General features: G+C 41.0%; 1 protein-coding gene across 1 annotated transcript in view; it reads left to right on the forward strand.

The window, feature by feature from the left end:
* Nucleotides 1–17,099, forward strand: part of Stx8 (syntaxin 8) — a 287,719-nt gene that overhangs the window by 166,174 nt on the left and 104,446 nt on the right. Inside the window, exon 7 of the mRNA XM_004663142.2 lies at nucleotides 9,820–9,921. Within this exon, the coding sequence (XP_004663199.2) occupies nucleotides 9,820–9,921 (102 nt within the window). The remainder of the gene's footprint in view (nucleotides 1–9,819; nucleotides 9,922–17,099) is intronic.

A 17,099-nucleotide genomic window follows, 5' to 3' on the forward strand; every position in this document is an offset into this window, starting at 1 on the left:
CCAGCTCTTAGCTATTATGAATTAAGCATCTATAAACTTGGTTGAGTATATCTGTCTGAACTGAGGTGTGGGGCTTTTAGAATAAATGCCCAGTAAGGGAATAACTGGATCTGGGTCTGTTGGTAACTCTATAGTCAACCTTTTTTTTTTTTTTCAAGGTAGGGTCTCACTCTAGCCCAGGCTGACCTGGAATTCACTATGGAGTCTCAGGGTGGCCTTGAACTCACGGTGATCCTCCTACCTCTGCCTCCTGAGTGCTGGGATTAAAGGCATGCGCCACCATGCCTGGCTATAGTCAACCTTTATAGGAGTTTCCATATTGTTTTCCATAGTGGTTGTACCATCTTACATTCCCTCCAGCAGTGGATGAAGGTTCCTATTTCTCCACATCCTCGACAGCATTTATTTTCATTTGATTTTTTTTAATGTTTGCTATCCTTACTGGGGTAAGATGGAATCTCATGGTTGTTTTAATTTGCATTTCTCTGATGATTAGGGATGATGAACAGTTTCTTAAGAGTGTGTTTGCCATTTGTATTTCTTTCTCTGAGAACTGCCTGTCCAGTTGTTTGCCCCTTTTTATGAGTAGGTTGTTTGACTTTTTACTGTTTAGGTTTTTGAGTTCTTTGTAGATTCTAGAAATTAGGCCTCTGTCAGTTGGATAGCCAGCAAATTTTTTTCCCATTCTGTGGGTAATCTTTTGGCTCTGTTTATTGTATGCTTGTCTGTGAAGAAGCTCTTCAGCTTCATGTGATCCCATTGGTTGAGTCATTGTTTAAGATCCTGTGCTACTGGGGTTTTGTTCAAGAAGTATTTTCCCATTCTTGTATCATGGAAAGTCCTTCCTATTTTTTCTTCCAGTAGTAACTGAGTTTCCAGTCTTATATTGAGGTTTTGAGCCAGTTGGACTTGATTGTTGTGCATGGCGAGATGTGTGGATCAATTTTAAATGTCCTGCATATGGATATCCAGTCTGTCCAGCACCATTTATGAAGATGCTGACTTTCTTCCAGCCTATATTGTTAGGGCCTTTGTCAAATATCAAGCAGCTGTAGTTAATTGATTCACATTCTGGGTCCTTGATTCTGTTCCATTGGTCTATACTCCTCTTTTTATGTCAGTACCATGCTGTTTTTATTATTATGACTTTGTAATATAGCTTTAGATCAGGTTTGTTGATGCCTCCAGAGGTGTTTCTTTTGCTGAGGATATGCTTGGATATCCAAGGCCTTCTGCCTTTCCATATGAATTTTAAGATCATTTTTTTCTATCTCTGTAAAGAACAATATTGGGATTTTAATTGGTATTGCATTAAATTTGTGCATTGCCTTTTGTAAGATTACCATTTTCACAATGCTAATTCTGCCTATCCAGGAGCAGCAGAGGTCTTTTCATTTTCTCAAGTCCTCCTCAATTTCCTTTTTGAGTTTTTTTTCTATTTTCACTGTACAGATCTTTTACATCCTTGGTTAATGTTATCCCAAGGTATTTTATTTTGTTGTTGCTATTGAAAATGGGACACTGTTACTTATTTCTTTCTCTGTATCTTTGTTAATTGCATATAGAAAGGCTACTGATTTTTAGGCATTGATTTTGTATCCTGCTACTTTACTGAAGGAGTTAATCATCTTTAAAGGTTTTGAGATGGAGGCTCTCAGGTCTCTTAAGTACAGAATCATATCATCTGCAAATAGAGCTAACTTAACTTCTTCCTGCCCAAATTTTATCCCTTTTATTTCTTTTTCCTGTCTTATTGCTTGAGCTAGGACTTCCAGTATTATGTTGAAAAGTAGAGGTGAGACTGTACACCCCTTTCTTATCCCTGATCTTAATGGGAATTCATTTAGACTCTTTCCATTAAGTATTATTTGGGCTTTAGGAGCTTTACATATAGCCTTTATTATGTTGAGATATAAACCATCCATGCCTGTTCTCTTCAGTGTTTTGATCATAAAGTGATGTTATATTTTGTCAAAGACCTTTTCTACATTTATTGACATGATCATGTGTTTTTTGTGTTTAAACTTATTTATGTGGTGTATTACATTAACAGATTTCCATATGCTGAACCACTCCTGTATTATTGGGATGAAGCCTACTTGATCAAGGTGGATAATGCTTTTGATGCGTTGCTGGATTGGGTTTGTGAGGATTTTGTTCAGGATCGTTGCATCTAAGTTCATCAGGGAAGTAGGCCTATAGTTTCTTTTTTTGTGGCAGATCTGCCTGGTTTGGGTATTGGGATGATCATAGTTTCATAGAAGTTGGCGAGCTTTCCCTATTCTCCAATTGTGTGGCACAGTTTGAGAAAGATTGGTTTGAGTTCTTCCATGAAGGTTTGACAGAATTCAGCTGAGAAGCCATTTGGTCCTGGACTCTTCTTCGGGAGGTTTGATTACCTTTTCAGTCTTGATGGGAGTGATATGTTTGTTTAGGACATTAGTCTGCCCTGAGTTTAGCTTTGGTAGGTGGTATGTACGGCATAGGTGGAGCTACGCTGGCCTGGGTCCCCTGGCCTGCAGTTAGTACAGGAGGAACCTGAAGCTGGGACTATGGCTGGGAAGGCTGTTTGAGGGTATGAGGACTGGTGGGCTACCTCAGAGTCTGGGAATCAGCCGATTCCCTCTTTTGCCCCTCTGTGCCCTCCCACTGGAGGTCTGTTAGAGACTGCTCCCCCTAGAAGACCTACTGAACCCTTAATGTCTTGCCTTTCCTTCCCTGGGAGGTGCAGAGTGGTGCAGCTAGGTGGACGCCATCTTGACCGGAAGTCTTCCTATTAATTTTTTTTTTCTTTTGGTTTTTCGAGGTAGGGTCTCACTGTGGCCCAGGCCAACGTGGAATCCACTCTGTACTCTCAGGGTGGCCTTGAACTCATGGTGATCCTCCTACCTCTGCCTCCCAAGTGTTGGAATTAGAGGCATGTGCCACCATGCCCAGCCTCTATTTATTTCTTATTCTTTAACATTATTCTTTAATTTTGATAGCCCTTGAAACTTTTATAACTGTATTTAACAATTTAAGTAGTATTTATAATGAAATTATAATTTTCAATTTCATCATTTCTATTCCTAGATGCTTTTAAATTCCAATTAAAGTAACCTGTCTGCTTATCATTTTTAGTTCTTGTTGCCTGGGACTTCTCATTTAGTACACAAAAGTAAACAATGTGGAAATATCAAATATTCCCTATTTTCTAAAAGACTATACATACCAAATACAAAACCAGCTAGAGTACCAAATACTGGTCTATATCCAAACATTTTCTTCTTTTTTGACTCTTTCCCACTTCCTCCTGAAGACATAAGCATCTGTATGCTAACTAATGGGACTTGTGTTTCATGTCAGATTTATATACTGCTTCTAGGAATAGTTCCCTCAGCTCTCACCCTAAGGTTGGTTCCCTACCCTGCCCCCATTGAAATAGCACGTGCCTCTTATTCATTGTCGTTTTCCAGTGCTCATAGAATGTCTACACTGATGGGGCAAGTTGAAATAATCAAGAGAGATGACAGAAAAACACAGAATTAGATATTGAAGGACGAGCAGGAGAAAAGGGCCAAGTATTAGCAAAAAAAAAGAAAAAAAATGCTCTGAAGACAGACAAAGAAAGCAAATGATCTTACAACAAAACATGAGAATATAAAAAGAAACATGCTTTCAAAACAAAAGAGGGTGCTAGAGAGATGGCTTAGCGGTTATGATGCTTGCCTGTAAAGCCTAACAGCCTCAGTTCAGATCTCCAGTGCCCACATAAAGCCAGATGCACAAGGTGGTACATGCATCCAGAGTTCATTTACAGCAGCTTGAGCACTGGAACACCCATTCTGTCTCTCCTCCCTTTCTCTCTCTCTCTCTCTCTCTCCCTTTCTCTCTTTCTCTTTCTCTCTCTACTTGCAAATAAATAAATGTTTTTAAAAAACACAGAAGAGGATATCCAATCAAACAGTATTCAGAAAACAAAACAAGAGAATATCCAAACAGCCAACCTAGAATAAACTAATCATTGACCAAATCAAAGACATTCATAATCTGAAGAGGTCCAATAGGCTAAAATGGAGGGTTGAGGTTGAGGATTTAGCTCAGTGGTAGAGTGCTTGCTTAGCACGTGCAAGACCCTGGGTTCAGTCCCCAGTACCAGAAAGGGGAAAAATGGGGAGGGGTCGTCTAGCTTTGCTAACATAAATGCAAACTGGGAAAAGGGCATTAAATATTAAACCTGGGAAGCAATCTTCTTTGACTCCATGCCCTGTGTCCTAGGTATACTAGGGTGCTGGATATGCCTCTAACACCCCAAGGGAACCCACTGCCATGGTGTTGTTGGGTACTAGCCCTCACATTTTGGGGTGTCATGCCAACAGTTCTCCTGGGCTGTGGTTGCACTCTGGCAAATATGTGGCTCTGAGGTCTGGCAGAGGGTAGTAGGAGAGTAGAAATGGGTAAGTCTGCTTAGCACAGTCCAAACAGATGTTTTCTACACTACCTCCACATCTGTGGCAAACTCAGCCGGCCCTGAGATATACTGTTATGTCATTGGTAATCTATGTAGAGGCACCCATGCACTCAAAGTTCTTGAACTGGGAGGCCTACAGATTTACTGCCATGGGATTGCCACCAGTGCTTGCTGCTTGTATCTTCCATAGCAACAGATCCAGCATCATTGGGTGTACTTCCATGGCAAGGTTTGGGAACACTGTGCTGGAATGTAGGAAGCCCTGGGCAGTGAGCATGAGTTGTCTTGTGCCTGGACCCTGAACTTCTTCTGCCCTTCTAGAACTCTGTAGAACTCTGAGCTAGTGATAGGAAGACAGCCTTAAAGATCTGAATTGGCTTTCTCCTGTTGTATTGATGACTAGCACCTGACCCCCCACTTGACCATTAATATTCTCCTGAACATGCTCCTTCATTCTTTCTCTGATTTTAATTATAAATTCTGTCTTTCAGTCTTCATTTTATTATCCAGTCTTACTGTATGTGGTTGAAAGTAGCAGCCTGAATGCTTGATGCTTTCTTCTGCCAGATGTCCTAGTTCATCCCTCTGAAGTTCTGCATTCCATAATGGCCCAAGACACGAACACAATTTTACCATGGTTGTTGAAAGTATATATATCATAAGAATGACCTTGAATCTGGTTTTCAGTACTTATTTTCATCCGAGATATCATCAGAATGGGCTTAATATCCATATTTCGTTCTTTCTTTCTTTCCCTTCCCTTCCCTCTCCTCTATTCCCTCTTCTTCCCTTCTCTTCTCCTCCCCATTTTCTTTTCTTTTCTCTTTTCACCTCAGAGTGCCATGTAACTTAGGCTGGCCTGGCAATCACTGTGTAGCTGTGGATGGACTTGAAGTCTTGATCCTCTTGCCTCTGTCTTCTGAGTGCTGGGATTACAAGCATGTGCCTCCACACCTGGTTAATGCCCAGCATTCTGATCTGACAACATAAATAATCATAAAAAGACTTTTCTACAGATATCCTCTTCTGAGCCTTCCCCAGAGTTGCCCACAGTGTCTCCTTCATAGTAGTCTAACATCTTTCTAGCTTTCTGCATTCTTTTAGTCTTACTTATCACTTAGTTCCAGACCTGTCTCCATATCTTTAAGTATTCATAACCTTCTATTAAAAATGTTTGTATTGGGCTGGAGAGATGGCTTTGCAGTTAAGGCTCTTCCCTGAGAAGCCAAAGGACCCATGTTCTACTCTCCAGATCCCACGTTAGCCAGATGCACAAAGGTGAGGCAAGCACAAGTCCACTAGGTGGCGCAAGCATCTGGAATTTGATTGCAATGGCTGAGGCCCTGGCATGCCAATTCTCTCTCTCTCTCTCTCTCTCTCTCTCTCTCTCTCTCTCTTTCTCTCTCTAAAATTAAAATGCTTATATTAAGGAGGGGAGAGATGGCTTAGTGGTTAAGGCACTTGCTTGCAAAGCCTAAAGACCTAGGTTTGATTCTTCAGTGCCCTTGTAAACCAGATGCACAAGATGGCACATGTTTCTAGAGTTTGTTTACAGTGGCTTGAGACCCTGGCATCCCCATTCTCTCTGTCTGCTTCTACTCTCAAGTAAATAAATATTTTAAAAACGTTTGTATTAAAATTTCAATTGTTTTTTTTTTTAAAAAAAAAAAAACAAACAAATACGAATCATGGGGCCAGGGAGATAGTTAAAGACTCCTGTTGTAAACGTGCCATCCCAGGTTTGGTTCATCAGCACCCGTGTAAAGCCAGATAGGAATTTATGTGCCATGGCAAAAGACCCTGTAATACACACGTGCAAATAATTTTGAAACTAAAGAAAAAGGTTAATATGATTAACTATGATTAGATACTTACTTTTTCTTCTAAAGCATTTGTTATAGAGTTTACAGTTATGCCTAGGAACCATCTCAAATCAAGTTTTGTGTGTGAGGGAGAAAAGTCTTTCTGCTTCTCCATACACATGTCCAGGTGTTCCAGCAGTATTTATTGAAAAGCACTTTTCTTTCCCTTTTTAATGTATTTTTTAGAGAGACAGAGATAGAGAGAGGGAGGGAGGGAGAAAACTGGCATGCCAGGGCCTCAGCCACTGCAATTGTCCAGCTCCAGATACTTGTGCTACCTAGTGGGCATGTGCAACCTTGCCCTTGACTCACCTTTGTGCATCTGGCTAATATAGGATCTAAAGAGTAGAACATGGGTCCTTTGGCTTCACAGGCAAGCACCTTAACCACTAAGCCATCTCTCCAGCCCCTCCTCTCCCTTTTTAGATTGCCTTTGCTGTTGATACCTGTGTTGTGAATTGGCTGTTCTTGCATGTGCACATCCAACAACACGAGGGCCTGTGCCTGGCCTTTGTTCTGTACCACTAGTCTGCTCCTGTTCTACTCCCACACTGTCTTGGTTACATATATTCATAATCTTCAATTTTTGTAGTCTGTTACCTCCAACTTTTTTGAAGCACAATTTTTGGGGCAATTTTAAATCATTTCCATTTCCAGGTGAACTTCATGCTCATACACACACACATGCACACATGTACAGGTCCTGAGAATTGAACTCAGGACCTTGAACATGCTAAGCATGTGCTCTACCACTGAGCTATACCATACTCTAGCCACGAGACTTTTGGAAGGACCTCTCTAGTTTCATTTTAAAAGACTTCTAAGGTTTTTGATTTGGATTACATTGAACATGAACATCACTGACAAAAGTGAATAAGGTATCTTTAAAATACTGAGTCTTTTAATCTATGAACATGGAATAGTTTTCCATTTACTTAAATCTTCTTTAACTTTCCACACTGTTTCTTAGTTTTCAGTATAAAGGTCTTGAAGATCTTCTTTTAGATTTATTTCAGGTATTTGGATAGTTTTGGATACTATGACAATTGATACCATTTTAAACTTCCATTTTCTATTGATAATGTTAAATTCACCTATTCTTTTTAATATTTATTTATTGTTTGAGCAAGAAAGAGAGGGAGAGGGGCAGAGAGAAAGAATGGGGTTATTGAGGCCTTCAGCCACTGCAAACAAACTCCAGCCACATGTGCCACCTTGTGCATCTGGCTTATATGTATTCCAGAGAATCGAACTGGGGTCCTTTGGCTTTCCAGGAAAGCACCTTTACCGCTAAGTCATCTCTCCAGCCCCTCACCTATTCTTACAGGCTTTCTCTTGCCTGTCCTTATTGAACAGTTTGGACCTTTTACTAAAATCTTCAACTCAAGTAATCAAAGCAGATTACTTTGCTTCTGATCTTCAATGAGTATTCAATGTTTCACCATTAAATCTGAACTTAGCTGCAAGTTCTCTCGGATATCCTTCACCAATCTAAGAAAGTTCCCCTTCAGGCCTATTGTGCTGAGAATTCGTAGTAATATTGGACACTGAATGTTTGCCGCATTCCTTTTTTTTCCTTATTGACATGACTGTATGATTATATTCTCTAGTCTGATCATGGATTGTATGTACTTTTTTTTTTCACTAATTGATTTTTTTTTACATATATTGTACTATAACCCCTTTCCTTTGTCCCCATTTCCTTGCGGGCCCTCCTCTGTAGGGTTATTGGTATTCACTGTGGGGTAAGTAGGGCCTCTGTCTCTAGGGAAGCAGAGGCTTGTGGCTCTTACAATCTTCCTGCCATTCTTGAGCCTTGGTGGGTGTTGACATCTCTGTAGCCTCTGTATTTCTGTGATGATGTGTTTGGTTCACCACAGTGTTTGTTGCTCTTTGCCTGGAGGTGGTTGTTGGGCTAGCATTGGGAGCACTACTCTTGCTGCTGCTACTTCTGCAATTTCCTTTGGACCCCAGTAAATGTGGTTGAGATTATGTAGTAAGTTCCAAGTCAGCTTGGGCTAGAGTGAGACCCTACCTCAAACACCAAAAAAAAAAAGAAAGAAAAGAAAAGAAAAGAAAAGGAAGGAAGGAAGGAAGGAAGGAAGGAAGAAAGAAGTATATATATAAATAACATGGAGAGTGTATGTGTTTGTATAAAACATATTTCTGCTTTATCACCAAACTAACCCAGACATCATTCTGGAAATTTTCTTTCACTTTCTCATTTGCTTGAATTAATGTTTTAAGAAAAACTGTTGTCAGGCATGGTGGTGCACGCTTTTAATCTCAGCACTTGGGAGGCAGAGGTAGGAGGATTGCTGTGAGTTCAAGGCCACCCTGAGACTGCATAGTGAATTCCAGGTCAGCCTGAGTTAGAGTGAGACCCTACTTAAAAAAAAAAATAGAAAAGAAAAATAGTGACTCATAGCAGACATGTACTTCTAAAGCAGTGCCTAAAAACTTGGAGGAAGGAGAAAAGGAATATAAATTGAAGAAATAATATATATATTACTCAATATAAGAAACTTGAATGGTATAGAAAGAAACATAAGGAAAAAGATAATCACAAAAGATCCAACCACCTAGTAATAGTCATCATTAGCATTGTGTTACCATCATTGCTTATATCCCTATAGATATGCAAATATAAAAAGATGGATAGAAATAATTTCACATAATTAAGATCACAGTATATATGCTATTTTAGATGTCATTTAGAATAAATTTAAAGGTGCTTAATTTCGCATTTAAAAGATTAGCATCCAAAAGAACCTTATAGAAAGGCTCTTCAGAAAGGTAGTAATTACTTAAAAAATAAGAATTACTGAATGTTCACAAAATTGACATAAAACATTAAGGTTTTGATGATTTTTAAAAGCTGTACATTTCTACATATTCAACTTTTTCAGCAGCTTAATATGACTTGCTGTAAGGAATTAGCTTTTAACTTCTTTTTACCTTTCTCCCAATTGCTCCATAACTAGGATTACGTTGTCACATGTTGCTTGTGACATTTATATACTTTCTGTTACTAATCCATGTATTTGCTTTTTCTCGGTTCAGTATTTAAATGTGGTCACTTCTAACTCTCATCTCTTATTTCAGGATCTCTGATTTCTTTATTCATCTCTTAACTAATTTTTTATGAGAGAGAGAGAGACAGAGAATTGGTGTGCCAGGGCCTTTAGCCTTCTCTCTGGCTGTTGGCTGACCTTATCAAGTAGTAGTTTTTTCAAGGATGACTGAGGTCATTCCTCAACTTGTGTACATTTCTGACTTCTAGAATCGTGTTAAGTCAGGTTTTTACTTCACTACCTCTCCCCCTGTTTTTGTTTTGCCTGTTGGAATCAGAATTGCAGCTTTCAGGGCACAATTATGAGTCCTGAACCTTGTCACTAACTATACATGTGACAGCATTACCAGAAGAACCTCCACGGTTTTGAAGCTGGGATGTCAACAGAACTCTCTGAAGAGTATTAACCATGCCTCTCTTACTTGCCTTCCTAGAGATCATCGATGACCTTGCCAACCTTGTGGAGAACACAGATGAGAAACTGCGCACCGAAACGAGGCGTGTAACCCTGGTGGATAGAAAGTCAACTTCATGTGGTAAGAGATGCAGTCTCCAGCTCAGCTGATCTCCTGGCTTTGGTTCATTGCTCTTTGAGTGTGCCACCCTTGTTCTTGCAGGCCTGGAGATCTAGCTGCTCTCCTAAAACAGGCAGAGCCATTTGATGAAGTATGGCTAAAAGATGCTTATCTTTTGCTTTTTGTTTTTAGTTAGCTTAGAATGTATTCAGCTCATTATACCATTTTCAAATGAATTTTTTTATTCTTTTCCATCTCTCCTCTTCTACAAACAAAATACATTTCTCAGGGTTTAGAAGGCATATAATTCAAGAAACCTTTCTGTTTATTTATAGAAATGAATGGTATGGGAAACTGTAACTATGGTTTGGTGGAGGGAGACCTAGTAGATTTTAAAGACAATTTTGTTTGCTTTAGTTTTTTTCTTCTTTAAACCATAGCTTAATTAAAGAACCTGCTTTAGAGCAATTAAGAACTTCTTGGGTCTTGAAGTGTGACCAAGTTAAAAATTCCATATTTGGTGATGTTATCTTTGCCAAGGCACTTTACCTCCTGATGCCTTGTATGTAAAATGGGGATTCATTTGTAAGTATAAGGATTGCTTCGCGTTTGTAAGGTAGTGATTCCCAGGCCCTGGGGTAGGAGTTCTCATGGAGTGGTCTCGTAGCGAGGAGTTTGGGATGCTCATGGTTCATTAAGAATGCCAAGCAACACTAAGGTGGCCACTTACTCAGCAGTAGTTCTGGTCCAGCTTTTCATGGTTGCATTGATACTGCCTGTACCTGGTGCTGTGCCCAAAGCTAAGTGACAGTGAGTGGCGGTGATGGTGGTAGTGGTCACCTGGTTGTTATTTGATTGATACTGCCTGTACCTGGTGCTGCACCCAAAGCTAAGTGACAGTGAGTGGTGGTGACAGGGTAGTGGTCACCTGGTTGGTATTTGGTGCTTCATCTCACCAAGGTGCTCATGTTTATATAGCTCATATGTTCATTAAAAATAGAAGTACAGGGCTGGAGAGATGGCTTAGCGGTTAAGCGCTTGCCTGTGAAGCCTAAGGACCCCGGTTCGAGGCTCGGTTCTCCAGGTCCCACGTTAGCCAGATGCACAAGGGGGCACACGCGTCTGGAGTTCGTTTGCAGAGGCTGGAAGCCCTGGCGCGCCCATTCTCTCTCTCCCTCTATCTGTCTTTCTCCCTGTGTCTGTCACTCTCAAATAAATAAATTAAAAAAAAATTTAAAAAAAATAGAAGTACAGCCCAGCATTGTGGTGTATGCCTGTAATCCCGGCATTCTGGAGGCTGAGATAGGAGAATTACTAAATTTGAGGCCAGCCTGATCAATCTGAACTAGAGTGAAACCCTGCCTCAAAAAAAAAAAAGAAAAAGAAAAGGTACAATGAAAATTTAGTGACCTGAATACACTTTACCTAAGTTAACTTGTAGCTTTGTTTGTTTGGGTGGGTAGTACTAGTGATAAAGCCATGTTAGGCAAGTGCTGTCTATGTGTCCATCCCTCTTTTTACTGTTTTACTTTGAGGCAAGGTCTCACTAAGTTGCCCAGTGTGGCCTTGAACTCAGTCCAGTTCAGGCAGGCTTCACACTTGTTTGTGATCCTCTTCCCCCAGACTCCTGAGTAACGTGGATTACAGTCCAGAGCCACCAGGCCCAGCTAACTTGTAATCTTTTTAGTATGAAAAATATAACAGATGTACCTGGAGCCTGTTACAGAATAATGTTCTATTTGTGAAGAAGTCCCCTTAGATGTGCAGCTTGAGAAAGTTACTGTCCTAGCCTGACTTTGCTGGTAGAAAGTCTGGAACAAAAGGGCAAGAGATCAGGCAGGTGGGGATTCCAGAACTATGGAAGTAGTAGAGCTCTGTGGGCCCACTTGTGTTGGTTTAGCACTGTTGGTCCTATGCCGCCCTCTCCTGCAGCTCTCACCCATCAGGTGCACCCTGCCTGTGCTGCTTCCTTCCATGTCCACAGGGGTGGAGCCTCCCCTCTGCTTTGCTACTCCTCTCACAAAGATTTTGTCTTCCACACTAGATCTTGACACTTTGAAGATGAAAGATGTGGGTTCCCTCCAACCCCATCTCTTATTGTCTAATACTTATATAGATCTAAATTTGCAAGCCTCAGTTTCTGTATAAAACAGTGGAGAACCCAGTTATCAATATACATTAGTATAAGCTTGGGGATATAGCTTCACTCAGCAGAGAGCATATTTCCAGTATACCGTGGCCCAGAGTAAACATTCCTATTCTAAAAGGGAATAGGAGCATAGCAAGAAAGTATACCAAGGTCAGACCAACACCCAGCGGTGTTGGCTCCCTGTCTAGTCATAGCATCATCTGTTCCAATGGGCTTGAGCAGGCCTGCTTCTTCAGTTCTGCCACCTATAGAACATGTACCCCCTGCAGTTTTCATAGTTCTGGCCTCTCTAACCTCCTGAAATTTCCATTGCAACTTGGACTTCATCTTTACAGCATCTTCTAATGGCTTCTCAGATCCTTCTTGAAGGGACTCAGAACATGTCACACATTGCCTGGCTTCTACCATGTAGAACCTCCATGACTCCTTAACACTTGCATTTCAAAATGCCTGCTAGGCCAGCATCTGGTAGACACTACTGCCAAGTTGTACTGTTACAGCCTGATCCTTTCAGACCACAGTTGTAGGAGCCTCTGTGTGTCTTCCTGGCTGAACACTTCCCTGGCAATTGGTTTTGTTTGCTTGTGAGTAGGGAACCCCTACAGTGAATTCTCAGGTAAGGCTTTCTCTTTTAAAATGCATTTACATTTGTATAAGCTAAAGCCTTCAGTGGTGGGGTCTTGCTTTCAGGGCGTATTTTCTGTTGTCTCAGAATGTGAAGTTTCTTTTTAATGGCACTAATCTCTGTTCACATTTCAGCTGCTTCATCTGTACCACCTTGTCTGCAACTGTTCCTTCCCTTGACAAACTGCATATTTTTCACATCTTTCTACTGCTTTGTCACTATAAATCTGACTAAGAACAGTGAGCACTAGTCATGCCACAGCCCAAATGTTATACTGTTTTGAAATGTTGTCCTCCTAAGTATGTTACTTTAGAATTCAGCCTCGCTCAACCTCAGGACATGGGCACAATGCAACTCTTTGCAAAATCTCATACAAATGGCCACTAGCCCAGTTCCTGAAAAAGCACTTGTTCCTTTCTAAAACCTCATGAGCCTGGCTTTCACAGTTTATATTTCTACCAATGTTCTATTCTTCCAAACTCACCCCAAGAATGGCCCATTAGGCTCAACGTACAACATTACAAGGATTCCTTAGCCTGTAGTTACAAACACTTCCACATTCATCCTCCAAACCAGTTCCAAGGCCTAAAAACCATATGGTCAGGTTTATCACAGTAACAACCCCACTTCTCAGTACCAATTTTCTGCTTTGGTTGTTTCTTACATCTCTGTGACAAAATATGCAACAAGAAGCAACTTAATGATGGAATGGTATTTTATGAGGAAGGCATGATGGCAGCGTGGCTCTTCACTCTGGTATCAGGACCATGATATTGCTTGCTTATACCTGTGCAGATCAGGACACAGAGAGGGGAGAAAGTTCAGCTCTCTTGCTCTTTTTTCTCCTTTTTATTCAGTACCTCCCCGCCCGCCCCCACACCTATGGAAAGAACAAGTATTTATGTCTCTGTTTGTTTCCTGGTCTGCTAATGGAAGCAGATGTTACCATACCTTCCCCAGTGTGATGGACTAGCCTTTTCTTTTTGTTCAGTACCTCCTTCGCTCCCCCCAGCACGCACGCACGCACACACACACACACACACACACACACACACACTTGGAGAGAGCAAGCATTTGTCTCTCTGCTTCCTGATCTGCTGATGGATAAGAGCTGGTCCTGCTACCTTACCTCCCCCACTGTGATGGCTTCTATCTTTTTATTTAGTGCATCTCCAAACACAGACAGACAGACAGACACAGACACACACACACACACACACACACAGAGAGAGAGAGAGAGAGAGCAAGTCTTTACCTCTGCTTCCTGATCTGAATGTACAGGAGCTGGTCCTGTTGCCATACCTTCTCCACTGTGATCAACTGTATCTCCTCCAGCATGAATCAGAATAAGCCTTTCTTTCCTTAGGTTGCTTATTGTCAGGTTATTTGGTCACAGCAGCAAGAAAAGTTAAACCTCTTGAAAGAAAAGCACATTTATTTTAGGTCTCTAGGAATAAACAAAAAATATATTACTAAGGGCAATGACCAGCACACAGCCAAAGATAAGCTAATATACATGGGAACAACATAGCATGAGAAAGAATTGGCAGTGGACTGTGGAAATTTATCTGCACAGATTTTCAGATTCAGATGATCAGACGTGGATTCTAAAATCAATTTTGGTTTATAAATTTTCAAATAAGCTTGTGAACACATCTTGATGGATCAGAAAACTATAAAAGTAAAACTGACAGAAATTAAAAGTAAATGAAACTCAAAATGGAATGTACATACTGGCAGAAGTGAGAGCCAACCTGGGAACTAATCAGAAAAAAGAAAATAAACTTTCTTCTTTTTTCATAAATGCTAAAAAAGTTAAAGAGGATATCCAAATGCTATGGAAATTAAGTTGTGATCTTAGGAAAGTCATTAGAGGAGAAAGATAGTGAATCACCCACTCTTCTGAGTGGACTGTTTCCTGTGTGGACATGTACACATATATACAAGACACTCTGCAGCCAGTGTATGGGGGAGGGCGGGGGACTAAGCAGCTCATTCAAGTAAACTTAACTGCTGTTCACATGCTACTTTATTACTTTATAGCAAAGAAAACTTGAATGAGGTATGGTGAGCAGCAGGCTCATCATCATTTTCCTCAGAAGAGTGTAAAAATAGGTTGTGCACCATGAAATGGCCTTTTGTTTCTCTGGCTTGAACCTATCTTCCATGATGGTCTGACATATAAATCATACGTAGATGCTCAAGCAGGGAGGGCATTTCTAGTTACAAATACAGACCAAATTGCAAGGGGCCACACAGGAGAAGGGCCTGGTGATGAATTTGTTTGTTCAGTTGTTAACAAAGGATTCAAGCACCTCTTTGTGGACCTTTCACTCCAGAGCCTGGGCTTTAAATTTTTTACTGAGATCTTTGTGTGGTTTTTCCTCCCTTTTCTTCTTCTAGCCACACCCCCTGATGGCATCAGTAGAAAATAATGCTGGTTTTCCTAGAGTGTAAAGGCAAATTAGACTGATAGGTTCCTCTGGCTCCTCCAATGTATTTTCAGATTTGTTTCTTATATTAAGGGTATTTACATAAAAGTGAGATCTTTGTAACTGCAGTTTAAATATTCAGTGTCCCTGATCCTCATTAGAATTCAAAATAGAGCCTTGTCTGAGTCTGAGGGAGGGGACCAATTGTAAAAACCCAGACTGAGAATTCTGAAGGACTGGGGTTGAGGGACAGCCTTGCTTCTCAGCATATTGACTATTACGTAATGTTGTCCAAGCACACCCATTGTGATTTTAGCAGCATTCTGGTGCTGTGGTTTAAAATCAGCCCAGCTGACCTTACAGGGACACTGTCTCCACTGGGGCCATGTGACCTGCCCCTAGCTCTCCCAGAGGGGCAGCAGAGCAATGGGCAAAAGTAGTGTAGTCTAGCATGGGTCGGTGTCCGGCTGACCTGTGTTCTGTTGGTCTCTGCCACTTGAAGCCTGGGTGACTTGGAGAGCTGCTTGTCCTCTGTAAGTCTGTTTCCTTCTTTATAAAATGAAGATAGCAATGACAGAGCTCCCTAATCTGAAAGTTCAAAATAGAAAATGCTCTAAACTCCAAAACTTTTGGAGTGCTAACATGTTGCCACAAGTAGAAAATGTCATACCTGACCTCTGGTGACGGCTTTAGTGGGGAGGCACACATTCAATAAATGGCCTAAGGGGCTCCCTTAATCTTTTATGGACTTCAACTCAGACCATCCCAAGGTTCATGGCTTTGATACAGAAAAGAATTTCAGGACTAGCCAGTATGAAGCAAAGTTGTTTTATTAAGGATTTTTTAGTATAGATTTTTCAGCACAAGAGCTAGGAGAAAAAGAAGTGCTCATGGAAAGAATTAGACATAAGCTTAAGGGAAAGTCACAAAAAGGGAGATGTGCCCATGTGCAGGTGTGGGCTTCACAAGAGCGAGCAGCAATTAACCATTTATATAATTTTGGTGACTCTCATATACATTTCAGGAAGCTGCTAAGAGAACCTTTCCCACATCCTTTTCTCTTCTTATTAATGAGATTATAGAGTGGCTCCAGAGGCACCTTGGATGGAATTGTAATCTTATAAGGAGCCACTAAGATTGCAAAATTCTGGTGAGTTTTTTTTGAAAAATTGTAGGGTAATAGCTGGGAACTGAGAAAGGCCTTAAATAAGTGTTAATTGGGCTGAAGTTATTGCTCCTCAGGAGGTGCTTCAACCATACTCTGGTGAGGGGCTCCTTCCTTTCTGTGCCCTCAAAATTTATTCTGTCTTCTATTCTGCCTCAGTCAGTCACAGTAAAAGTGCAGGTATAGGGCAACCCGGATAGCTCAGTGGTTAAAGCACTTGCCAGCAGAGCCTAAAACCTGGGTCCTATTCCCCTAGTACCCATGTAAAGCCAGATGCACAAAGTGGCACTGTGGTGGTTTGATTCAGGTGTCCCCCATAAATTTAGGTGTCCTGAATGCTAGGTTCCCAGCTGATGGATATTTGGGAATTAACACCTCCAGGAGGCAGTGTGTTGTTGGGGGCAGGCTTATGGGTGTTATAGCCAGTTTCCCCATGCCAGTGTTTGGCACACTCTCCTGTTGCTATTGTCCACCTTACGTTGGTCAGGGGATGATGTCCACCCTCTGCTCATGCCTTCATTTTCCCTATCATCGTGGAGCTTCCCCTCAAGTCTGTAAGCAAAAATAAACCTCTTTTTCCCAGAAGCTGCTCTTGATTGGGTGATTTCTACCAGCAATGCGAGCCAGACTGCAACAGGCGCATGTGTATGGAGTTACATGTTTACATTTACAGCAGCTTGAGGCCCTGGTGTGCTCATTCTCTCTACCTCTCTTCACTCTCTCTCTCTCTCTTTCTCTGCTTGTAAATAAAATATTTTGAAAGATGCAGGCACACTCAAAATGTACAAAATTACTTTCAGGTAATACACATAGATGTATATGAAACCT

The sequence above is a fragment of the Jaculus jaculus genome, chromosome 12 (assembly GCF_020740685.1).
Source record: "Jaculus jaculus isolate mJacJac1 chromosome 12, mJacJac1.mat.Y.cur, whole genome shotgun sequence".
NCBI classification, from domain to species: domain Eukaryota; kingdom Metazoa; phylum Chordata; class Mammalia; order Rodentia; family Dipodidae; genus Jaculus; species Jaculus jaculus.